The 27,921-nt window shown below is 27.9% G+C and overlaps 1 protein-coding gene across 1 annotated transcript in view; it reads left to right on the top strand.

The window, feature by feature from the left end:
• Positions 1-27,921, top strand: part of LOC129962197 (SKI family transcriptional corepressor 1 homolog-B-like) — a 106,823-nt gene that overhangs the window by 43,348 nt on the left and 35,554 nt on the right. The window contains exon 3 of the mRNA XM_056075937.1: positions 17,971-18,010. Within this exon, the coding sequence (XP_055931912.1) occupies positions 17,971-18,010 (40 nt within the window). The remainder of the gene's footprint in view (positions 1-17,970; positions 18,011-27,921) is intronic.

Here is a 27,921-nt window from a genome sequence, read left to right as displayed (position 1 = left end):
AATATTTTGATGAAGAAGCTATTAAAGTAGAAATTGCATAAAATATTTAATTATTAAAATTTTAACGAACATTAAGATTGGCGAACCGGCTGGTCACCAAAGGCGGCTAGTAATATATAAACTAATATGAAAAAACTATTTTTTACAATATTCCCAAAATCAAATATACATGTTTAACTATGGGAGAAAATCTTAAATCTACTCTTAATAAATCCTTTTCTCTTTCTATTTTTCACAGTTCTATTTTATTTTTTTATTTCGTGAGTTTTATCGCATTTTAATCAGAATAGAAAATTCAGAAAAATTCTTAAATACGATACATTTATATTTAAGAATTTTCAGATGATAATATAAAATCAGGCTTTTTTCAAAGAAAAAAAACGATAGAATGAAAATGGGAGTGATAACAAATGTAGATATTTTGAAACGCTCCATTTCTTTTCTTAGGGATAAATTAAAATCAATCCTTTTGTTTGACTATGATTCGAGAAATTGGGAAACAATTCCGTGGATGTTGTTTCTTTATCTCTCTTTCTTACTCTGAAATTTCATTAAATGCAATGCTTTTTTCTGCTTCTTGGGGAAATTAATAATGAATCTGATATATAATTAGATTATAATCTGAAATCAAATTATCTATTAATTCGAAGTTGAAGGAATTCATAACATGTTAAATATTTAAAGTAAATATAGGCTGATATGTAATAAGAAATTATTTTAGGCTATAAATGAGCTTGCGTCATATCATTTCGGATATTAACAAAAACATACATCTTTCTGGAAAGTTTAGAAAATATTTATTTGTGATGTACATTCTTCATTTCAATACTGCATATTTGATTTTTGTTAATTGACATTAAAAAAATTTATAAGAATTTTTTTTTCTCTAAATTAAAATTAGTCCTTCAAATAAATATTGGTCTAAAAGAAACAAATTTCACTACGGATGAATCATTTTATTTGAAATTTAAACATAGGAAGCGCAGAAATCCACTTGATAGCAATAAATAATTTTTCATCCAAGTAAATAGATGGAGAATTCTACACTATTAGGATGATTTTCGGGTCTATAATTATTCCTTTGTGCGAGAGATGGACAACGAGGATTAAAATGTTTCCAAACACATTCTCGCAGATAAATTTTCTTTGGGAAAAATGAGTGAGCTTTCAATAGTTTAAGTCTTCCATCCCTCGCAGAAAATCCAGCATCAAGTGAGGCCAGAATTATACGAGGTGTCCTTTATTAACAAGCCGGGAGCTTCACAAAGCGCTCGGATCCGACACCCAGACAATAAGGCCTGCAACCGATATCCTTCGAGCGTTTCGAAACAGGCCCCGACTATTCACCGTCTATTTACCTGCCCCGGATCCTTTTGAAAAGCCTCGAGACCTGTAATACTTCTAGCTCATAAATATGTAATGGCGTAATTTCGAAGTGTGAAAACTTAACTCCTGCGCGCGACATTTTACAACGGTTAACATTTCAACCCGTTGCCTCTATTAAAGCGCGAAAACTGTTTAATGGCGAAAATGGTGACTCGCTACTATCCGTTAAATTCTTCTCGTGACGTTTGTAGACGACTCAGCCAGTCAAATTATCGCCATCAAATAAACCGGGCTTCCTTACTCTGTGTGTTAATTCTGGTATCTTTAAGTTAATGCCAGTCGCGTGGCTCCAGGATTGCTTCGATCTCCAGGGTAAAGGCTCTCCAGTAATTTTCAGACTCTGTGTTTGTCGGGTGGTCTCAGGAGACGACCACTGAGCCGCCTAACGCGTCCTCTGGAGGTCAGTGAAGCTGTCTTCTCTCATTGAATTCTTAAATAAATATTAATAGGAAGCAAAATTTAAATGAAGTCGCCGCCTGAAGGCGTCTAGGGAATAGGTCTCGTCAACACAGAATCGTGTAACTAAAGCCCAATGTAAGGTTAAACTTGCCGGCGCAACCTCCTTCCCATTCACGCCTTACGAATTCTTTTGTGTGGGGTAAGTCGAACATACGGAGCCTCTGTGAATCTTTTTACAATTCGACCCTCCCCTTCTTTTTTACCGCTACCTTCTTTTTGCTTCCTAGTTTCCTTAAACTTTATCGCCCGGCGTAAGAATGCATCACTTTGTGAAGATACACGCTTTTTTCTATCCCTTTTTTATCCCATCTCTTTTTTTACCCACCCGTTCTAAGCAAAGGAAGGATAAGTGTGGGGTAAAAAAAAGTAACCCTCTAAAAATTTCTCACCGTTTTGAAAAGTTTTTTTTTTTTTTTTGGTGGATTTTTCTTATTGCCACGCGCGAGCTACCAGAAAAAAAGATAGTGGGGGGATGAGGGTACAAAAAGTGTAAATCATATAACGGAGGGTTCTCCCGAGTGTGTGAGTTCTTTTATGTACCGTGGACTTTTCGCTGTGTTGTTTGCCTCCACATCCGTCCCCGCTAACCTACACCCCGGCCCAAAGAGTGTGTTAAAATCTCCGACAATGATTTTTCTCTCACAGGAGAGAGAGAGGGAAAGACATGTGGAATGTCAATTACTTCTACTAAAAGGTTTCCATTACAGCTGAAGACAAGTTTAGTGTTCTTCGGAGCTCGAAAACAAATATTTTCCCTTAATCGGTGTGTGAAGAACCGTGAATATCCTTCTTTCCTGTGTACTTTGGAAGCTTTCGAAGGAGGGTTTTCTAAAGGCGCCAAAAGCATACACCATTGGGCTTTGATTGGGGTGAATGATGGAGACGTTGCTTAAATCTTTTTCTTGCTTCCCAACAATAAATTAAATTCTTTCTTCGACGCTACGGAAGATAGGAAGAAAGGACCAGTGGCGGAGGAGGAGGGAGGTGATGAGGGTGTTTCTTTGAAAGGTCTTTCTCAGGTAAAGAATTTTGACTTCCTTTCAGAGGAAAGGGGAGTGAGTTCGGATGGAATGCTTGAAGCAGTTTCCATAGAACATGGAACGTAGTTATGTATTTATGACAGAGCTTAAAGAAATTCACCTGCTCAAATGATTTCTATTCAGAACGGATGTTGTTTCTTTGAAGTCAAAACATATGATGTCAATGTGAAATTGCGTGATTAAAATGCTGTCCTCGACTTTTCTTCGTAAAAATTCGGAACACATATTGACACAGAGAGACGGCTTTTTTTTCCCTCTTCATCCCTCTCTCTTTCTTGATCTGTCTTCGGAATAACGAGATTCTACAGACTTCTGAAAAATATCTGTTATTTGAAAATACGAAAGACAACTTTGAGTCAAGGCTTTTGCTGGCGTATTTCTTATTTTTATAGAACCTAAGGACTCTCAAAACGGTGAGTTGCAAACATCTTCCCTTGTAAATAAATACTTTGCAAAGATTCAAGGAAAAAGATTGAATTAAAATCGCTAGAAATGCACGATTAAATGCGCCAATATAAATATATGAAATGCATATTTTTTACGATAAAATCATGTTACTGCTAAAGAAATGCATAAATCTAAACGTTAGAACATTTTCATTCCTCCTCAATCCTTACACTAAACAACATGTTTTAAAATTTAAATGGAAGGCTTCAAGATTTTCAAACAAATACACTTAATTTAAATTTGCCGTCAACTGCATCTCATGCCCAAATGTCTCTAAAAGGAGACGCTAATTTTCCTCAAAAAATAATAATAAAAGTAGGAAATATGATTTTATCATTTTTCTAATATATTTTGATATAATTAGAAATGATTACCAAATATATAAAATTATGATCCGGTTTGAAAACCTAAAAGAATCAGAATAAACATTATGTTTTATACTTACATAAAACGTAAAATATCCCCACTTAACTATTAGGCGATCAATATTCACAGTTGAAAATGGTTATGATATCGTCATCTAATTCCACCATACATTTGACATATACCTTTAACACCAATAAACCGAACCATAAGCCAAACCTAATGGTGTAATGTTTATTCTCGGAGATTTTTATTTTTTTTTAATCTGTTCAAGGCTCAAAAAAATTCTTGAATTTTATCCCAAGATGAAATTTTGCTAATATTTGCTCCAATTGGATTTCATCCTCTTATCTACAAACATGCATTATAAAATTCTGAGTGCCGTAAAAAATAAGGTTCTTATATCTTCATAGAAGAAGTTTTGATCGGTTAGCGTTAGCGAATGAAGGGTTTTTGAAAAAGTTCCGGCTGAGCTTTAATTGAAGAGATAATGTCTCTGACAAAGGTTGTGGGGCAACAGGTGGATAGCAGCGACGTTGGCGCACGTGAAAGAAAAAGAGCCAGAACTACCGAGGAAGTTATTCATTTATTATTTCTGTGTCAGAGTAAAGGCTGCGGTGGAGAACTGATCAGGAGATTAGGAAATAATAAACTAAATAAAATAACAATTTTCCAGTGTAATAAGGGAAATACTAAAGGTAAGGATTCAATCGCACTTTAATAAACCTCATCCTAATAAGGCGACAAATATGTTGCCTATAAATTCATTTAATGATGAAACTGCGTCTCGTTTCCGTCAAATTTTGAAGCCTAGGCAAAATCAAATGTTTTAAACAATTTCTTGTAAAGAAAATTTGCATTATAAACAAATTCCTTTGTTATAAATTTGTTTGATAATTTTTTTAACACATTGTTCTATTTTACTTGGATTCCTAAGAAAAAAAATTTCACTTAACAAGTGTTTCATATTACAAGTAATATCAAAAACAAATTTTACTCATTATGAATACTTTCACTGTGGTTGTGATTAGATAACTAAATCAGCAATTTCTTCAATGAAAATTCATAAAAAAAAAATTCAATGGAGTGTTTACAGTTTCGTAAAACAAAGTAAGAAATACATTTAATATAAATTAATTCCTATATCTGTACTCTTAATAGCTGTCATAACAATAATTACAAGATATACAGTTATTAATTTTTTAAGCATAAAATGCAATCAATATTTTATTATTTGATATAGAACGAATAATTCCTATTAACGTTTAAAAATATGTGACATTTACAACAAAATAGGTCCTTTATATATTCTTATTTTATTTTGTATGAAATTTATTAAAGTCAAAAGTTTATAACTTTTAAGAAACTGGAATATAACTATACCACTATTCAAAAATATTCTATTATGTGGAATTTCTCGAAATTTAATGCAAATTAATGAACAATTTTTTGTAAAAAGCCCCCCCCCCCCAAATTCTATAAACTCTTTTTTTCTACACTATCCGCAATTTTGAACTCTTTGTCTTATTTACAGTTTCAATATTAAATTTTCATGATAAAAGCCCCTATAAAATTCCATTTAATTCAATTAGTTTTCTTAAGCTAATAATAGTTCCTAAATTATCTATGTACATACTTTAAATTCTTTGATGCATATTGGCTTAAGTAATTTTTGTAATTCATAAATGGTGACTAACAGGAAGCAATTTAATTGCGTATATCTGCATATCAGAAATTTAAAAATTAAATATCTCTGCATAAAAAATTTAAAAAGTTAAACATAACAAATTGAATTCTTGCTTGTGTAAACACCAATAGCCGTAGTAGCAGGAATCACAAGAGTTCGTGCAATGAGATGATTTCTAAAAAACATGAGATAGCTTTATGAGATTAAAAGGCATTGGAGGCAATTAACTTTTAAAAACTTTATAACTATAACAAGTATTTAAGAAAAATGGTGGTAATAATATGCTAATAATGTAAATATTTGTATTGCTTATTTAGAGTATTTGTATTTTATCCTGGTATAATTATTCCTATTTTCACCACTTAGAGAGGAAAAAAAAGCTTTTTTTCTGAAACTCTTGATTTTAAATAAATATGTATAAAATTAAAATAAACATTTTTTATAACCATGCAAATATTTTCATATCATAAAATGTTAGACATTTTTTAGTATTGGACAAATTTACTCAACACTTTAAAAAGTAAATGTTATCATTTATTAATATTATTTATGTAAATTAACTAAACATAATGTACATGATGTTATACTTTCGCACAGTTGAAAAATTAGGAAAATTCTCAAAATATTTTGTCCCAGGTGTATGAGATATATTTTCTCAACATTTTCACTCTATTAATTTCACTCCATACTCAAATAGATTTCTTTCTTTTTTCCTTTAATTCTCGTTGCTATTTTGAATGGAATACAATATTTATTAATATTTTTAAAATAATTTATAAATATTAATCTCTCTTTCTTCCTCTTCTCTCTCCGACTTTCAATGTTACTAATTTTTTCTAAAAATGCATTTTTTTTTTTTGCCAAAATCTAAAATAACATATAATTTCTATTTATAAATTCATAAAATTTTTGAGAAATCAAATTAAAAATGATTGTTTATTTTTTCTATACATCTATATTTAATTTTCCATATTTTATCTCTAAACAAAGTCATCCAAATATCTTTATGAAAAGAAGAAAACTTATTATCTTCATTTTACAAAACCATTATTTATACTTATGTCTGTTTTAATGTGGGGAAACCACGGAATGTTTTCAGCTGAATAATTTTCTTCTGTATTTATCGACTTATCATGATAAAATTCAGAGCAGTCTAGATTCAGGTACCCAGATTTCAAAAAAAAAAAATTATTTCGGGTTGACTGTTGGTTACTGCTTGCGTAAGCTAAATTTTGAGAGAGAGCATGAGAAAAATTAAGAAATTTTGGGACTTCGAACCAGTGAATGAAACAGAATTAAATCTAAAGTCATCCAGAAACTCAAATATATTCAGAAAAAAGAAACGGAATTTAGTCTGAGGCCATTCGAGAGTTTATAATTTTCAAACAATTTTCATTCTTTTCATTAAATTAATTTGCTTACATAATCATATGTATAATTCAAAGAAAGAAATTGCATGCTTTTTCTTTATGCATTTGTATTTCAATTAGATTGATTCGATAAAAGCTCCATTTTAAAATTTCAAGAAAGCTGTTTAGTAATATCCCTTTAATTTTCAAATTTGATTAGATGTTTGAGGAAGACAACTGCAAGACTTTTCTAAATTTCTCTTATAGAACAAAACGAATGGACGTATCTTTTTTATACTGTCATGAAATAAAAATATTTCAAAATTGATTTCATATAAAAATATGAAAAACGTATTTCCCTTTTCCTTTAAAAATATCCCAAATGGAATTATTTTTCTCAAAGCAATTGAAACACACCTTGTAGAATTTATTTTACCAATGCGATGTATTTGATAGAAGTTAAATTACGTATTACAAATATACATGGACTGAAAATCAAAACTGTAATATTATATTTCTGGCAATGCATCCAAATTTCTATCAAGAAAGCATCTAAAGAAAAATATAAACTAAAATTTATTTATACCAGTTTTCAATTCACATAAATTTGTATTAATAATATTTTAAAATATAAATTTATTTTTAAGCAATCCTTTAAAATCAATAGCTTAATTCGCTTGTTTCCTTGAAATTTGCTTTAATCAGATATTTTCTATTGATTTAACTTTTTATAATTGGTCTTAATTTAATCTGCAACAATTTTTTTTAATTTTATCTTTTCGTCATTAGATAAATTTTGACGTAGAAAGTGGAAAAAATATCAGCTGAAACCGAATTAATTAGAATAATTTAATTAATTTACCGATTTCTATAAAAAATTTCCTTTTCTGCCTTCAGCTGATATCTACTGTTTGATGTTGTATTCCACTTTTTGTACTTTTGAAAATACTGTTCAGGAAACGCGGTCATATTACGATGATAAAACGTGATTAAAATGGTACTTTTAACTGAATATAAAAGGTTAGACACAACTTAAAAGTTTTTTTTTTTGAAATTCGTTTTAACTTACGGGTTTATTTATGAACTTATTTGTTTTTTACTTGAAGCATATTAATATTCCACTGAAAAAAAATTTACATGATGATTTGATACTGTAAAAATATATATACTTTCAAAATAGGCAAGTTTCTTTGCCATATTTGGACGATCAACATTCAGATTTCAGTTTATGACACACTCTTTTTAAGTTACATAATTTAAATATCTTCTATGCAAGTAAAAAAAATTAAAATATCAAGCATTATCTGCCAAAACTTATGTTGGGGAGGGAGGGGCATGATAGCTAGAAATTTTTTCCATCTTACTCCTGACACATTATTATATAATTATTAAAGTTATATTCATGTCAGATTCAAAATAGATTATTAGTGCCTTCGCGATAAGAGTTTTTGAGCAATATACGATATTACAATCCCAACATCAAATGATAAATTTAGTTGAATAATTGATGAAAGTTTATGCTAAACAGTGAGAAAATGGCCTGATGTCATTATATCACGGCTGTAATTGATATCAACTGCATGAATTAAAATCCAAGGATAAATTATGAATCGAGCTTATTGTCTTTACTCTCTACACGGCATCTTCCTTCAACGTTTTGCCCAAACAGCCATTGACTTATCAAATAGCATCTTTTGTGACACCAAACCACCTTTACAAATGAATCTATGTTAATCGAACCACTTAAATCAAGTGACTATTAGTAAAATGTCGCACACGCGTTTCTCCCTAAAATAATTACCATTGTGCAAATGCTTTTATTATAAATTAATGTCATCTAAACAAGTGCATAATATCACTTACAAACCGCTGACATACAACACAATTTTGATTAGGAATTAGCTCCGTTTTGAGGTGCGATCGCCTGGCATGATTAGCAGATTCATTGAATTACGTGTCGCCGGAGTTCAATCAACGCTTTTGAAATTGCTTCCATTGAAATGTGACGAAGCTCAGCGGAATTTAGTGTTTGCCACCCATGATTAAGCTATGGATACAGATGCGCGCGGTTTAGTATTCTCGGAAAGCAAACAGCGACGACGAGAGGAAATGCCATCTTTGATTCGAACGGTACAGAGAAGCGTCGTTCTCTCGAGTTCGGGTGATAATTATTCATGCAAATAATTTACAATTGCGAAATTGATAGTTTAACGGGTAACGCGGCGAGTTAATTTTCAAACTAGTTGCAGACTCGATGTCCTAATGGATCTCTGATGATATTTATAGTAAACTTGTAAAGGCGGCCCCCTATCATATAGTGGACTAATAAGTTAAGATGATAATGTTTATAGTCTGGAGTCTATAAGTAAATTGCAACAACCTTAATGCAAAAATCGTTCAAAGCAAATTTACAAACAGACAGTTAGACCCATAGATACGAAATCTGGCAATTCTTTACTTCATGAGAAGAAATACTTAACAAGTTATTTCATACTCAAAAACAAAACTTTTTTTTTCAAAATTTTTATTAGAATCCGAGTTTAAAATTAATCGAAATGGTAACCATTTTTACTCAGTAACTTCATGCACGTTATTCTATAAAAGATATTTTCTATAATTTTCTTCACAAAATTTATCTCCGTACTTTTTTATTTTTTTTGTAATTCTAATAATTTCTTTGAATGTTTTAAATATATTTTACAACAATACTTTTCATTTTTTTTATTACTATGCGCGTATTGCAAAGATGATTAATACTTCTTCCTCTCTACCTCTCTCTTTGCTTGTGGGAGGGGGGAGGGACGCACACTACCGCAGCTCCATAGTTCAGAATAAACATTTGAAAATAATATAAAGTAAAATAAATAAAGTTTAAAGCATTTCAATGATACCATTTAAAATATAAGGCATGAATTTCTTCTAATTTTTACTTGCATTTTTTTCTAGATTCTTCTTTTAAATTAGAGCTTATGTTTTTTTCTTTTCCATTCAAGGCCTCTTTTTGAGCCGGAAAATTTTATTCTTGAATCAGAATCGCTTGTTTTTTAAAAAAAATGGGAAGCTTATTAATGAATAAACACTAGTTAAATATAAGATGACTTTGATTTGTTTCTAAAAATTTTCAAATTTTAAGTGGTTTAAATTAAATAATGCAATATATTGTAGGAAGCTTTATAATTAAAGTGATTATTCGTATATTTAATATCCTGTAGGGAGTATTTTTATTTGCTAGCATCAAAGGGTTTGAAACTTTGATTCAGAAATGAATTTTGATTTTTGAGGTTGTTTTATACTTTTTTATATTGTATTTTATCAAGTTATGCTTTTAATGCTGTTTATAAGTAACTTCATTTTTAAACTACTGTCAAAGTAAGAGTTCTGCATTTATGTGTAAACTACCAGGCTGATTTATAAACTTGAATGAAGAAATAAACAAAGGGTAAATAGTTAAATAAATTAAGTTTCTCAACCTTTCGGTCAGTTGTCGCTTTTAATAAAGTGTAGTCTTCCTGTGTGCATTGTCACAACTTAGTAGATTGGATACAATGCTATACAAAGATTTTCTTTCGAAAATTGGCAATTTTAAGTCTAAAATGAAAAAGAAGACTATCAGTTTCATATAATAAAATTATATTCTTGCTTCCACTGTAAATGCTATTCCAATTTTTTTAGACTGTCAAAACTTTATCATATGTTTAGATACCTGTATGTTAAAGTAATTTATTTACTTTTTAAAATTATTTAATTTTGAGATTATCTTTTTTACTTTCCTATATATTAAGTACAGAGGAAGTATTGTAATTGTCAAAAAATTTGAACTCGCAATTTTAACGAATCGCCACGTTTCAGATCACCTGGGTCCGAAAAATACATTTTTAGCATTATGTGTGTCCGTTGGTCTGTGTGAACACAAAAATAATGTTTTGAGATAAATTGATAAAATTTTGTATATGGACTAACGATCATCTTTGTAGATCTCTATTAACTTTTGAACTAAACCATTTGTCCGACTGTAGGATTATAAGTGTGCTCGGTAAATCCAAAACACAAAGAGCTAGATAAATAAAATTTGGCGCATAGGTTTAGCATCTAAAATACATTTATCAAATTTTAAATCAAGCCTGTTATAGTGCTGATAGTCTGTCGGTCTGTACTTTTGGATGCATGTAAATGCAGTAATTCATAAATGGGATTATTTAAAGTAACGAAATTTGGTACATTATCGACTGAAAACAACTGTAATTCTGCGTTAAATGTTGGTTTCAATCGTTCAGCAAAAAGGCATTCAAAATACATATTTCGCACGATAGATTTAGTAAAAATATTATATTCAAGACAAAAGTTTGTATTTCGTAACAATTGTTCACTAATGTAAGGCATTTGAAATCTTACTCAACATCCATAATTTTATATGAAGAGGGGAAGATAAGACTTTAATTAAAGAGCAATTGAGGAAGTTTCGGGAAGACCAGCGAAGATTCTATTGTTTCTTAGAATTCTGGGCCTCTTTTTTGAAAAACTGTTCGGCAAAATATATTAAATCCAATATCCTAATAATTGGATTAAAGTAAAGAAAACTTTTTTTTCGTTATTTAAAAATGAGTGAAACATTTATCCACACCATTTTTATTGCAACTAAGAAAGTCTGTTTGTTTGTTTTAACTTGCTTTTACTAGTCGCCTTTAGCGGCCAATTGCTTCAATGGGATAATCGATTTCGAGATTTTTCAATTAAATCTTTTACGCATAATTTAGTCTCAATGGTTTCATCAGTGAGGCATTTATAACTTCTATTTTTATGGACATGTAACTCGTAATATTTTAGAAAATTTAATAACTTTCATTCATTGAGCTATTCTCCTCTCTATTATATTGTCGTTTCACAAAAAAAAAAAAAAAAAAAAAAAAAAAAAAAAAAAACTGAATTTTGATTTTAAACGGGAAATGATTAAAACTCAAATAAATCTACGTCATCCTTAATGAAACGTAACAAGTTCATAAAAATATAAATGAAAAATAGAATTAATCGTTAAAGTTTTATTTTTACTCCCGAATATAATTCAGGATTTACTTTTTTCCTCACTGGATTATTCAATAAAAAATTCTCTTATTCATTAAAAATTCATTGAATTACATCAAGAAAGTAAAGCTTATAGCTAAGAGCTATAATACATATTTTATACATACAAAATAATTAAATCAACAATATTTAAAAATGGACAAACTTTAGAAATTTTTTATCATTATTTACTTCTAAAGTTAAGTCTTAATTGTAATTGGCACAGTACCTGAATGATTTCAAAAATTTTGTTAAAAGTAATACCCAAACAGTTCATTATGGAGAAATGAGCTGATTCTCTATAACTTAATAATAACAACGGAAGAAAAATTCAATATAAAATGCTAATAGAACCAGTGCTTTAATTTCATTTTAACAATAAAAATATGATTATTAAATAGATGAAAAAAATCGTTAGAAATTAATTAAAATTAGGTGTAAAATTATTTTGTAACGGTTTAATTTCTATCATTAAAAGGATGATTTTCGAATTTTATGATGTGTAAAAATTATTTTTGTGTCATTAGAAGTTATGGTGAAATTATATGAAGATTTTGCTTAATTTAAAATTAATTGAAATATTAATTTAAAATTTTTTATTTCAACTGAGATACAGATTTACACTTCCAAAGCAAATCTATGCTAAATTCGAATGCTCTAATTCTAATAGTTTTCCTGTAAAGTGCAAACACACAAGCGCACCTTTTTCATTATTATTTGTAATGATTCCTTTAAACATGCATATAATAAATTTTTTAATGTGGCATATAATGAACTGAAATGTGTTTATGAGAATTCTATTATTACATTTATAAATATATTGATAATTTTTAATTTAAAAAAATTTAATACATTTTAAATTTTATCTTTATGACTAAATAATACACATATTCTATAACGTAGGAATATTTTAAGTAAAAGATTTTCAACTTAAAAATAATGTTTGATGCCATTGTTAAAAAATTGGCGATCGTGCTCTCTACAGTATAAACCTCGAAATATTTTGGAATATATTACAAATGTTTCACTGCATTTCTGATGATTGATAGTACTTTCATAGAGAATACCATAAAATTTGAAAATATAATGAAACGAATATTTTATCGCTAATATAAAACAATAAATTATATGAAGCGTTTTTTTTTTTTTTGCTATAAAAAGCCTTTATAAAATTTAAAAAACTGTTACATCCAAAAAAAATTTTTTTCAATCAAAACCACATCTGTTAATACTTAGACAACTTTTATATTACACTGGTAATGGAATTACAATACCTTTACATACGTTCGACGATTTTGCAGCTATTATAAAAATTATTGTGCCCGGAAACAGATTAAATTTCTTTTAAATTGTATTTTGTTTCTGAATAGTTTCGGATAAAACAAATTACTTTTTACTTCTCTGTAAAATTTTGAATGGTCAACGATCTCAGTCACTGTAAAGTCACTAAGTAATGAATTTAAATCTGCTTTAAAGTCATGTATTCTAACTGTACTAGAGTATAAAGGACTTAGTTTTCTTGAAAAAAACTTGTGCAAGTGGAAAGCCTTAACTTAGATGCTCGTATCCTAGTCCCATATTTTAAAATATTCATTAACATGTTGATAAAGTCTCAATTACTTGTAAATATTGAGAAAATAAATATAAATTTAGGACTGAAAAAAATAATTAAAATATTCAAAAACTGTGCTTCTTATTTCATCAATAAAAGTGAATTTTTAAAACTGATTATAATAATATTTATTAAACTTATATTTTATATAACTTCGAATTATTAATTTTCAAGAATAACAAGAGGCTTATAAGAGTAAATAGATATCAAAATAAATGATGGAATGAAATTTAAAGAGAAAAAGACACTCATACAAGAAAATCAAATGAAAAACAAGAAATGCAGTATAAACATTTCTCTCATGGATATAGACATGTCAAGTAAATAGTTAAAAAGATTTTCAAAGTAAAAAAATATGATTAAAATAAGTCTATCATTAATTAAGTATACAAAAATGATGCACTAATTCTAAAAAAAAAATATTTAAAATATTTTTTTTAAAAAAACAATTATATGGAGAAACCAGCGGAAGCGGTTTCCCATTTTCTCACATACTCTCTAATAAAGTTGTTATTTTTCCTTCCCTCATAAATTTGCGAGACATGGACAAGGTCATGGACGCCATGAGTGCTCAGATTCTTATTTTCAGAGTTCCACACATAAAAATTATGTTCTTCGTGATACATTACAGAAAACTGGTAATTATTTATTAATTGCATGGCATTAGTGAATAATAGCAACGAAATATAGATATTTGGCGTAAATCTAACATCTTCACCAAATACATCGTACAACCTTGGAGATTTCGTTGAGCAATTAATCGCTAGCATACGGTTAGTACGCAAGTAACAGAAAATCAAATACGTCTTTTAAATGCCTTTTTTTCCAGTCGACTGAAACCTCAGCGTAGATCTACAATTGCAGCAACAAAATCACTTCACGAAATTTCTGTATCAATTTAAGTCATTATGTTCTTTAATTATCGCATTTATATGCAGGAGAAAGTATGGACAGTTAACACTTTCATTAATATGATTCAAAATTTGATAAGATTCTACAATTTAGATGTTGAAACTGTCAACCAAAATTCATTTAGCTAAGTTTATTAGTAGTATTACCTATATTTATAATCTTGTTTACATGCTTGCAAAAGTGTGGACCGATATAGGATCAACCCCTTCACTGATTTGATTCTCAATTTGATGCGGAACTACATTTTATATTTTGAACCTACGTACCAAATTTTATTTATCGAATTCTTTATATTTTAAAGTTACCGCATTGAATTGTACTCGGAAAAATCAGATAGATAAACTTTATCGGGATTGATATTATTCAAAATCTGATAAAAATTTTCAAATTTGGTATAAGGAGATATATCGTATTTTATTCTTCTAACTCAAAATCATTATGAGTTATTGTACTAAAACAGGCAGATATAATTCTAAATTTTTTCTTTCAAATTCATGGAAGTCTGGAACATGAAAATTCGCAAAAATCTTGATTTTAAATTTTTTTTCATTTAAATACTTTATTTCTGTATAATTCGAATATGAGAAAGAAAAAAAAAGACAAAATCATAAAATACATAAACAAGCGTCAACAGAATTTGCAGTCCAAGTTAATAAAAGAAAAAATATTGTCAATGTATTCGCTAAAAGACGCAAAGATTATTTGCAATTTGAAAGTAAATAATTAACTTAATACTGTGTTTTCTGGTATAGGAGCAGATAGAGTAGCTCTGAGCTAACTGAAATCATAATCATATTTATAAAGTATTTTAAATATGTAGTAAATGTTAAGAATTTTTTTTTATTCCTATTATATTCATTGTAGCTTTATTTCCTTTTCCTATAGTTTTCTCAACTCACACTTTCACAATTTTTGTTTGGGCCTCCATATTTCTTTAATATGTTGATGTAAGTTTTTTTTCAAAAAAAAATTATTTTTTCTTCATGCTTTTAGTTTTAATTTTTACTTACGGTCAGCTTTCTTTACATTTGCATTCATATTTTAAACATTTATATAAAATTTCACCATGAAGAAAATTACCTCCTATTAATATTTTAGATTTTCAAGAATGAATATTCTAATTGGTACATAATTATTATGGTTAACATTCTAGTAAAATATTAAATATTTTAGTCCGCATTTGTAATATTCCATTTCTAAAAAGGAATTTAATTATCTTTTTTAAAATATTATAAATTTTAAATTTTAATTAATTTTTTATCAAAAATGATAGCAAGTCAAAACCGCAATTCTGATAAATTGTGATAGAAATATTCAAAGTAAATAGGAATTTTAATCTCATTTATAATATATTTTAACTTTCATTGAATATTCAAAAACTTACTTCTTATATTACACTGTGTCTTAATCTCCTAACTGCATTATTTGATTTTCTATTAGAAAAATATTATTTTCTAGTTCTTTCCTGTATTAAGAGAATTATGTTAAAAACTTTTTTATTTTTATTATTCTTTGCAAATTAGTCTTTAATATAATTCCACAACTCATGGTTGCAAATACTTTGATATCAAAAGAAATATTCTTTTATAGTAATAAAGATTATTAATTTCTCGAGATTATATTCATTCCTAGATGGCGCCCACTCCATAAAATTAATTTTTAGCTTAAATAGCGTGTTAATTGGCAGTTAAAAATTATGAAATTGTTCTATTCATTGGAAATCAATATTTGCATAAATTTTTAGAATTTTAATGCAAAAATTATACTGAAGAATTCTAATAGAATGGAACAGAATGATTTAGTAAGTCATAAATCATTACAAAATTCCGTCATTACTAACATGAAACATGAGAAATCGAATAAAAGTGTTTAATAAAGAAGGTTACTTCAATGTAATTTTCTCCGGTATTTTTTCTCTCTTGTGCTTCATTTCATATTCAGCTCATTTCCTTTCTTCTACAAATATTTAATTTTCCGTTTTTAATCCATCGTTATGAATTACTCGTTATTCGTTATGGATTATTTAATATATTTTTAATCCATCGTTATGGATTACTATGGATTTTAAACCATCGTATTGAGATACTCTTTATTTTTATATAATGTTATTTGCAATAATTGTCGTTTTTCATTAAGCGGTAGACTCTATATATTCAGTTCAATTTAATTTTTCTTTTACAGAAATGTACAAAAAAATCCTCCAAACAAGTACTCACATTTTATTTTTATTTTTTTATTTATTTTGAGTATTTCAGGTATATGGTACGAAGAAGGAAAAGGAAAATCCAAAATTTTCTCTCATGGAGACAATAAATTTAATAGTTTCAAGCTCAGAAATAATAATCCTATAAAATAAAAGAGGGAAAACAGTTCCAATATGAGTCTAACAAAATGAGTGTTAATTTGACAGCATCTGCAAATAACGGATAAGCTGTTATTCGTAGGTACAGTACCTGCAAATAACTGTTTATCCGTAAATCAGTACCTATAAATAAATAGTTACCTTAAATAAAGGAAGAAAAATGCATTATCATTTTGTTTATTTATTATTTATTTTTATTTCCATTTTATTTATTTATAATTTTACACATTGCATGTATGAATTTATTCATTTATATATAATTTTATTTATTACCTCGTTATTATTTTAGGTACTTAAAGGATCTTGTAAGAATTAAGGAAGTTCAAGTAGGAATGCATTATTTTTATTTTATGATTTTGATTATTTTTTCAATATTAATCATAATTTTATGATTTTCATTTGTTTTTTATATTAATTTTGTAGTTAATGCATCTCTGTGCATTTTATCAAAATTTCTTCGGGAAAAAAAATTGAATCTGTTGAAGACGAACTAATAAATATTAAAATTTTTGAAAACATAGTTATAAAAAGTTATGTTTTATTTCACTTATTTAAAAGAACGCAATGCGTTGCATTTATATAGTATCTGCAAAGCTGCTTTCAAATTTTTAAAAAAATTTATTAATATTTTTATTTTTATTTTTATGAAAAAAATTTATGGATTATAAATGTGATTTATGGTTTTCATTCTATGATGCAAAAGGTAAAGTAATTAATAACTAATTATTAAAAGATGAATTTAGTTTTCACTTCTAAATGCAAGTATACAAAGCAGAAATATTTTTAACAAAAAATATTATTTCAATTACAGTTTTGAATACCAATTGCAAAAAATTCAAGAATTTCTAATTAACTGTTTTTAAAGATAATTTCCAGGGGAATTAATTTTACTTTCTTTAATTAACTAGAGAATATTAATTAATTTTTAACAATATCATTCATCTGTAATAAAACTAAAAATCTACACAGTAAAAACTGCTTTCAAATTAATGAATTATATTCATCGAATTTTTGTTAAATTTATGCAACTAATCTTTATTACCTTATAAAAATTAACTAAGTAAATATTTTTCCTGTTTTTAATTAAGAGAGAGTTGCGAATACATTCCGTATGGAAAAATAAAAATGACATTTCAAATAACATTCATAATAATTTACAAGAATTTTTTGAAACTCTAAAATAATTTTACATTAAACGTCTTTCAAGTAATTATATTAAAATATTTTACTACGTTAGATTAAAATTAGATTGTAATAAATATTTAAATGAATAATTTTTTTTCTTTTCCCTGTAGGAAAAATTGGAAGCAGCTGATAGTCCAGATAGTAAGCATGGTAAGTTATGATAAACAACTTTGTGTTTTACTTAAAATCTATTTAAGCAAAAAAATTTCTTTAATATTAATAAAAAGTATGTATTGGTCTTATATTAAAATATCAAACAACAGGTATTTTAATAAAGGTAAAATATTCCATCTTATTTTCAAATAAGATATTATTAAAGCTTTAGAATAGCAGACGAATTATAAAAATAGTTGTTAAGCCAAATAATATTAAATTCATTTCATTCTAGTGTTTTTAAACTAATCTGATATATTAATATTCACAATGTTATTAGTGTAATATTTTTACATTTAAAAATGCTGCATTAGATCCTGAAGGATTCATTAACTTACCTATTAGATTTTAAATACAAAGCAAGTTTGTTTAAGATTTTTTTTTTATTTTTGCTACAGAATTTGGAATCTCTAGGATTCTCTATCAGTTAAAGCTTCTTAATTTTTTAACATTTTAAGAAAATGTGGATTGTATCAAATAGATTCACCAAAAATTAATTATTGTCGTTTCAAACAACATTCATTCACAATGCATACAAATTCAAAAAAATTATTCTGACAATGTTTTTATTTTAAAAATTTATATAAATAATGAGGAAATAATATTTTCAAATTATTTACAAATTAGGTCATTACGTAGTTTAAAAAATTAATTTTTAAATAAATAAATTTACAAATTACATAATAAAAAAATACACTTAGTGGATATTATCATCTTGAAACATTAAAAAAATTGTCCTGAAGTGTCAAATAGTTTCAGTTCAATATAATTTATCATTAGCAAAAATTTAAGTCTTGAATAGTAAACTCTTTTTTTTTTTTTTTTTTTTTTTTTTTAATGAACGTCATCAAGTTTGAAAACATTGTACATAAATAGTTTTAAGAAGAAAAGTTTAATTAAAGTTGTTAATTCGTCAATCATTAATGTTTTCTTTGCCAAAGAATATATAATTTATGTTCAGATGCATTACTTTACTTCTGGAAGGGTGAATTTTCTATCCATTTTTTTTTTTTTATTATTATTATTATCTATGAAAAAGAAAAATTTCAGAAGTTTATCTCCTTTGAAATAGAAAACAGACAAATTGAATAGAAATTTTCTTTGGTATGGAATAAATGGAAAAAAAATTTCGAACTGCAATTTTTAGTATCCTTAGGAATATTGCATTATTTAAAATAACATATTGTACTTGATCAAGTATTATATAATGCTTTTTCACAGTGTATATATTTATTTTCATTTTCACATTCAAAATCATTTTTCCAAGCTACATCATTGAAACTTTCTAAGAGTTCCTGCAGTTATAACCTTTGTTAAATGATGAAGACGACAATGGAACCAACATCCTTTTTCCTCTCTAGATTTTCACTCTGCAACTACATGAGAAAATTTGATTGATAAAAGCAGCATCTTGTATCAGGTTTGCGTGCATGAAAGAACGGATATTCAGTAAAATTGAAGCTGAAAACCTCCATTTTTCTATCCGAAATTTGAAAATATTGAAGAAATTTTTTTGACAAATAAGGATCGGTTTTTCCATTATTGTGAATTTCTGTCAAAGAAAAGCATATTTCCTGAATCCTGGAAAACTGCAGATACAGTCTTAATTCCCAAAAAAGAGAAAGATTTAACAAATATTAAAAGTTATGGACCAATCAACCTATATGACTCAGGGAGAACTTGGAGTAAAATTTTAGATAAATTCATGGAAAATCGACTTACGAGTTTCCTAAAAGATTCTGATATTTAAAATAAAAATCAGCATGGACTGTGAGAGAACTATGAAACCATTAATGTACTCTGGAAAGTTATAGATTTCATCACATATTCCAAATTCGAAAACAAAATTATTTGCATGATCTCCTTAAACGTTGAGAACGCTTTTGACTCTATTAAATAGTCCCAAATTAAACAATTATTAACAAAATGCAAAACATTCAAAAGAATTGCTCTTTTAGTACACAGTTTACTTTCAGGCAGATACCCTAAATTATGCGAAGGAATTCAGTGAAAATATAGTATTGGTATACCTCCGTATTTCAAAGTTCTTGGGTGGGGTCTTGATGTTTGATTATTAATGTTCAACGGGGTACTAAATAGATTCTGCCCAGATGAGAGCTGTTTGGTTCAAACATAAGCTAACAACATTATGATACTTAAGAAAGTATCCGCATCATATCATTTCACAAATATCAGCAAAAGATTGCGGTTTTGCTTCAGACTCATTTAGGCTTCAAAATACAACTTGAAATTTGGTCAGAAAAAATCTAAATTTTTCGTGTTTAGAAATAAAAGGGATATTATACATGTTCCTGGTCATTTATTGAACAATCACAGAATCTTATACTCAAGAAATTTAAAATAATTTGGTATCTCTTTTAATCCTAAAGCATCATTTCTTTCTCAATAAAAGAAATTCAGCAGAAAATCTGTAAGATTTATTTAGGAAAAAAAAAAAACGTAAGTAGGCATTTGGAGATTTGACAATCTGTGGTCGAAGTCACCACAGGTTATCAAAGAAATCCACTTGTTATCGAGAAAATGCTGTTTTAGAAAGAAAGAAATTTTCTATAAGGATTATCAAAAATCAATAACAAATTCAAGTGTTCAATTTTCAAAGATTCCCACTTCTATCAATAACGGAAACTTGTGGCGCAGTTTCAAATGAATCCATACAAATGTTCAGCGGTTGCTTTCCAATAGACATAAAGAGTAAAGAGGAAGTGCAAATGGAACTTCAGTAAAGGAAAACAAAAGAAAGCAGATTTCTAATTTTCATAAAGATTTAAAAATTTCTTTTAAAATTTTGATTATGAGAAATATATCAAACCATGGTATGTATCGATTATTAAATAGAATAATTTTGAAAATGAGACTTCAATTATACAGATTTTTTTTTATATTTATACAGATAGATTTAAACAGAGTTGGATGTGCCTTTGCTATTTACTAAAATAAACAGACTATAAAATATTTAGATTAGGTTATTATTGCAGTGTCTTCAAGGCAGTAACGTCGTTATCAATGTTTCACTTAGGAACCCGTTGAATGCATTATAAATAATAAAATAAAAGACGTTTAAATTATATCAGATTTCAAATAAGCTCTTATGTCCTCCGAATCCCTCTGTGAAAAAAGGAAGTATATTAACGATACAAAACTAATGATTAAAAGATATCAATATGAAATTGAATTTTGGATAAAAATGCATACAGAAATTTGCTAGAAATGAAAAGGTTAGCAGTCTAGCAAAAATTGCTACGAAAAAGAATTAAATTGGCATTAATTTTTAAAAAATCCTGTATTTAAATTAAAACTGAAGTTGAGAAGAAAATGATAAATTCTTAGCAAAATAAATAGCAGGAATCCACGATAGGCAGATGGAAGAAAAATTAATATGCAAAAAGAATTTAAGGAAATGTATACTTTAACTAAATACTCTCTGACCATGGAGTTTTTAAGGTTCATCAAACAAGATTTTTTGGCAAAGATAATAAATGTTTATGTGGGAAAGCAATATATATGACTCCACATAAAGATTGCGAGCTCTGGAATAGTCAATGTGAACAGTGGCATTCTGGTTGGATAGAAATATAATTGAAAACCTTGTTGAAATTCCAACTAGTAAAGAACTTGTCATCCTGATTCTTAAAAAACTGTTGACTAAAGAAAGAGAGAGGATTAATAATTAATAATTTTAAATATCTTTATATTTTTCTCACATTCTGTGCTGTTTTATGTTGGCATTTTTGCTTACTATGAATGAGTAGGTGTCGTCAAACTCAGCACTTCCATAAATTTGTAAATTAAAAGTTTTGGAATTAAAAAATAACTAAATAAGTCAAAGTATCATATGATTATTAAGACAGAAAGTTTGATTTCACGTCTTTAACAAGTCTAATATATACTGGCATCCATTAATTAAGTGGGAAAAGTAAAATGCTGATTTGAAATTGCCGAATTACTAATTACCCTTTTCCAAATGCTACAAAAGTAATGCTGAGAAATCATAGAAAATTGTTATTATTACCAAGGAAGAAAATACATTTTGCTAATTAGTTCGTGAATATCCAAATATTTCAAACGAAATGCTATCAATCAACTAAATACCAAAAGTCAAGATAAAAATTGAAATGGGGCAATGTGAAAGAAGATTCCTTTGATTTGTTTATAACCCTGCTTTAACTAAAAATAAGAATAAAAGAGCTTATTTTGGCGATTTTACACGTGAAAATGTTGTGAGTAAATTAGAAAGAGGATTCGAACAGACACATTTCATTGGCCATTTATCTAACGGCCTCAGAATCTCATACTCAAGACAAAATATTTAGGTATCGCTTTTGATCCTAACACATCATTTCTTTCGCGTTATATTTCTCTTTATATACTTTTTTTTCATCAAATAGATGATGTTGGATATTTCTCAAAACCATTGCTGCATGGTTCAGAAAAATATTTCAAGGAAGTAGAGTAGTAACTAGATGTTAGCAGTTACTAATAGTTTTGGCGGGCAAGACAAATTACTGTTAATGAGGATCGTTATGCAGAAGATGCAGCTAAAATAACAATAACATAATTGTTACCCAAATAGCATATATGATACAAACAAGCACGAGCACCATAATATATTGCTCCAAGCATGGACTAGAAATCATGTTGTTTTGTGTGCCTATACACCAAGAAGATGTGTTTCATCGAATATTTCCAATAAAAATAGATATAAATGCTATCATTAACACATCAGATGGACTGATTAGCAGTGACGAAAGACAGTCTTCTTACACTCTTCTCTTCACCAGGTTCTTTGTCTTTTCGACGTCTGTTTTTGCGATTTCCACCGAATAAATGTCATCTGCGACCCTATGTTTTATGGTTATTTTTCATCGCCTTAATGCCTACTATCCCCGCTCTGAATTTATCTTTCGAATTTGGCAACACCCTCTGTAAACACCGGTACCGATGTTGCAGCGATGTTTCCTGGTGCAAATTTTAGTTTTTCTTGAATATCTTAAAAACTCCTCAGTTTTCATACTACCTGCTTATATCAAATTAAAGAGTATGGAATTCCTTACATTTTCAAGCTTTTATTTTTCTTCAATTTGTAATACTTTTGCAGATATGGGTTATAAATTACTTTTCCGTTTTCAGTTATGTACGACCCAATATATCTTCAAATCTTCCTGTTACCTACATGAAAAAAATCTTTTAAGAACGTGCTTTTACTTAAAAGAAAATTCATAGTTCAAAGAGTCATTTGTTATTTTTTTTATTAATTTTTTACAGTTTCCAACAATTTTCTGATTTCCTATATTTTTGCGATATATAAAACAGAATCAAATGAGCTGCTATCAAAAAAGTTTTCACCAAGAAACTTTTTTTAATTTGTCCCAGTCGTAAATTATTTTTTAGATCTTATCTGCATAACCTACTTGTAATAATTAGAAATATTTTCTTCAAGAGTTTCAATACAGTGGATATATTTTTATTTTACTACACATATAATAAATTTTAAAACAAGATTGAACTTTAAATTGTGATAATAAAACAATTCACTGCAAAAAATAAATATCTCTACGAATGTGTGGATGTGTTTTAAAAGCTAGATGGAAAATTATTAATTACATTGGTATAAATCAGCTTACTTATTAAGATTTTTTTTTTCATATTTCATTTAATTTCAAGGAATGGCTTGCATGTGTTTTTCAAATTTAACTAAAACGCTCAGCCCTGGTATTTATAATATTCCGAAAATCCATATAAAAAGAATGTCATTCTCGGAAGGGTTAAACACGTCACCTGAGTGATGCCCTCTTCTCGAAAGGGTGAACGGGAAGTGGGCAAAGGACATTTCAATCGGCAGTTTGCGCTCCAGAATTGCGGATTTGGAGGCAACCGGTCGGATTAGCGTTTACTAATCACCGAAGAAACCCGCTCGCCCTCCCTTCTGCACCCACTCCACTTTGCTTAAGACCGTATTCCAGGGCAAGAGAATAGGGATCATACTCAAATTTCGCTTCTGCTTCGTTTTGAGTTTCGCCAAAATAGAAAGGCCAAATTATTGTTCTTATTTCACAAAAAAAAGGATGAATTAATTAGATTTTATGGACCAAAATATAGGTTTGGTTGAAATAACCTGCGCCAAACAAGGTTATTTCAGATAGGGTGAAAACGACTTATAAGCAGTGGCGTAGAGAAGCATGTGCAGGGGAGTATAGGAGGCCTGGACACCAATATTAAAAGACGCCAACGCGTTTTTGTATTTATTTAAAAATTTTCAAATGATAATGGGGGGGCAAAAAATAAATAATGTGTCCCGAATGTCAATTATTATGCTATCGCAATACTTGGAAAAGTGGTGAACTAAAGAAAAATCAGTAGTTTAAAATATCTATATTTTGAGCTGGGTGAACCTAACAGATGGTAGAAACATAAATACGACAGTCATAAATGTTGGGAAGTTATAATATTTTCAAAAGTTCTATTTAAAAAAATTTAGTTCATCTTTAGACTGTAAAGAATTGATGATGATGTGGAGTCTTATAATATAAGTCTATAAGAACTAGAGTATTGACAAATTATGTAAAAAATGTAGGTTCTACCAAAATTAAGTTGCTTTTAATATATATCGAACATGGCATATCCATAATTTACATGCAACTTTGCCCCGATTTCCGATGGCCAAACTTAACCAACATTCAATGATAAATCTAACAGAGCAGTCTTAGTTTTCAGTTTGAATTAGAAATGTATTTTGTCTTATTAAAAACTATCGAAAAAAAAGTTGATAGAAAAATTTGTTTAGAGCAGCTAAAATTTGTTATATATTTTCTCTCTTAAACCGATTAGAAAAAAATACATTAGAAGAATTTGAGGACTGTAAACTGTTCTGAATAAATATAATAATTTGAATAAAATGATTTTAAAAATTCTACTTTAAAAAAATTTGAAATGCGAAATAAATTTAATCGAACTTTTTTTTCAAATTAATTACAAGAATACAGATTCTTAAAATGTTAAAATGTAAATATAACTAAATGATAACAGCCATATTTCAAAAAATCTATACTTCTTTTTGTATAAAATTTTAAATTTTTTATGCAACTAAAGGTTTGAGAATCTGTCATCCTCTTTATCAATTCATATCTATTTTTTTTTCTTTAAATCCAGCAGTCAAGTAGTGAACTGTAGATTAAAATCAGTGATGCTTTTACTGTTTTATTCTAATATGATTAATTATCCAAATATAAAATTTTTCACTGCGAAATTTTTAAGCTCATAATTTTTCATTTCAGAATAATTAAAGAATCGAAAAGAAAACTTTCTTTCAATTTATTTTTTCAAAAAGATTTAATTCAAAATTCAAAAGATTTAATTTAAAAGATCAAGGAAATCTCGCTGTCAAATATAATAAAGCATTAGAATTTCTTTAACATATTTTTCTAATCGATTATAAATGTTATGTAATTCCGATTCCTCAAAAGCCGAAACACGTTTTTTTTTTCCCCCCCTAAAAAAATTTTTTTTTCCACCTTGTATCGTCTTTCATTTCTTGGTATTCCGCAAGACATGGATTTTCTCTCAAAATGAATGTTCATTTTCTTAGCACTTTCAGAGCTTATTTTTTGCACTTAGTTATTAACCTTTGGTCTCATATTAAAATCATGATACTAAGCCTGCTCCGTGAATTTTAATAGGAAACAGCATGCAGTACAGTACAGCATATTTGTACAATATAGCATATTCATACCATGCTGTTTTTGTCGATTTTTAACATCTCAAACAATTCCTCTACCTTAACAAAGAATCAAAGCCACAATATTGAATATATGAGGCATCTATAACCACAATATTAGCCAAGCCTCCAAATGAAATAAATCAGTAATTATTGTAAATATTCTTTATAATTAAGTATTGCTTCACATAAAGTTTAGAAATTAAGATTTAAATATTCTAATAACTTTGCACTGGACCATTCCAGAATAGACATCTTCCCTAATGGATTCGTTTGTGGACAGTCCCCTGTTTGAGAAAGGGGGAGGTCGGAGTATTAGACATCGTTGTCCAAATACTTGTCTGAATGGGAAAATCCGGGCATTGTGCTAACAGAGCGATAAGTAATTCTAGTGTCCGACGCACTTCTAAATCACAACTCCGCATTTACATCAAAACGACCCCGCTTCCGAGAGCTTTTCTTTCCGCCAATCAGAGAGCCAACTTGGCGACATATATCTCCCAAACTGAGTTTCAAAATGCGTTTTTTCTTCACTGAGAGAAATTGGCTGAATTTCTTAAAATAATAATAAACTTAGCAGAAGGTATCTGAGAAATTAGAATTAAAATAATTTTTCAAGCATACTTATTATAGTTATGGTTTTCCAGAATTTTTCGAATCTGAAAACTTAAGTATTATTTATAAAACATGTAATTATTATCTGATAAATTTTTTCTCAGATAAGTATATATAAAAAAATGCTTGCCTGAGAACTATGATAATATATGATTCTCAGTAATAATAATTTACGATTCCTCGGGAATTCATGATTCTTCGCAAATAATAATTAACTATTCTTTGTTTAAAAATGTGTTTTATTTTAAACAATTTGGCCAAAACTCAAAACTTTGTTTTATAATTTCGAAATTTTTTTCTTGTTTTTATTTATTTAATATTTCATTTCTTTTGTAGTCATTTCAATTCATTTTCCTTTTTAAAAAAAAATTAGGAACAGACTTTCCGATTAGCAGATGACTCGGTGTTCAACAATTTTATTACAATATTGCACAGCATTGTATTGGAGGAACATAGATTCAAAATTAAATTCCACCAATAATTTGCTTTATACGTTGAAAGATATTCTTTAATTCTGTCGTTTGAACTTTGGCAATGGTTTGAAATTTATGATTCTAAAATAATCGTCATGTAGTTACAAAAAAGGGGATATTAATATATGAAATCTTTTTCTTTTATAGAAACTGAAACTGAAAATTTGAATAGCAGTTAAATTAAGCCAGCCTCCTTACCAAAATGTGGAATATTTGAAATTTAATTTGTAATTCGATGAAAAGAGGAGAATAAAATATATCGATTTTAGAGGACTTAATTGTGATATATGGGTAAATTTTAAAAAAAATTGAAGTTTTTATAGCCAAAAAAACTTTTTTTGAAATTGGAAAAGATTTAATGGAATTATTTTTGTTTAATGTCTTTCATTCTTTGACAATTGAGCTGAAATAATTTCTTTCGAATCGTTCTCGAATAAAAATGTTTCTGCTTATCATGTTTTTTTTATATTCTAAATAGAATAAATTTGAAATACTTTGAATCGCCAGATAATTATATCTTCACTGTAAACTATTTATAAATGCTGAAGCAAAAGCGTAAAGCTTTTATAAACTGCATTCAAAATTCAAAAAGTGTTTTTTTAAATAATTTGTTTTATAATTAATATTAATCTTTAGAATATTTTAGGCGATAATGAATCTTATAGATTTTTATTTCAAGGAAGAAAATAGGGTTCTGTAATATTTAATTTAATAAGAAAAAAATCAGGATTTGAAATAAAAAGACACACAAGATTACTATGTTTCCTAAATATTAATTTGGAATTTTTTTTATTTTTATTTCTTGCGGAAATTTTACTATACAAAATGAAGGCTGCATGATTTGAATCCCATTAACATCATAATATAACAATTACAAGAGTTGATACAGTAATGAAAAAAAATCTTCATTTTTACCTTTTTTAATTCCTTTCTGAAATGATGATTCCTCTCTAAATGATTTATCAATGTTACTTTTAATATATTTTATATGATTTTATTAAAATTTCTCTGCCTTCCTTCTTTTTGATTTTTACAAGAAAATTCAACAATGCTATAATTTTTTAAGATGTATTCGATTGCGAATTAAT

This window comes from Argiope bruennichi, chromosome 2, assembly GCF_947563725.1.
Source record: "Argiope bruennichi chromosome 2, qqArgBrue1.1, whole genome shotgun sequence".
In the NCBI taxonomy this organism is placed as follows: Eukaryota; Metazoa; Arthropoda; class Arachnida; order Araneae; family Araneidae; genus Argiope; species Argiope bruennichi.
The sequence above is the reverse complement of the archived record's forward strand: the minus strand, read 5'-3'. Positions and strand labels throughout refer to the sequence as shown.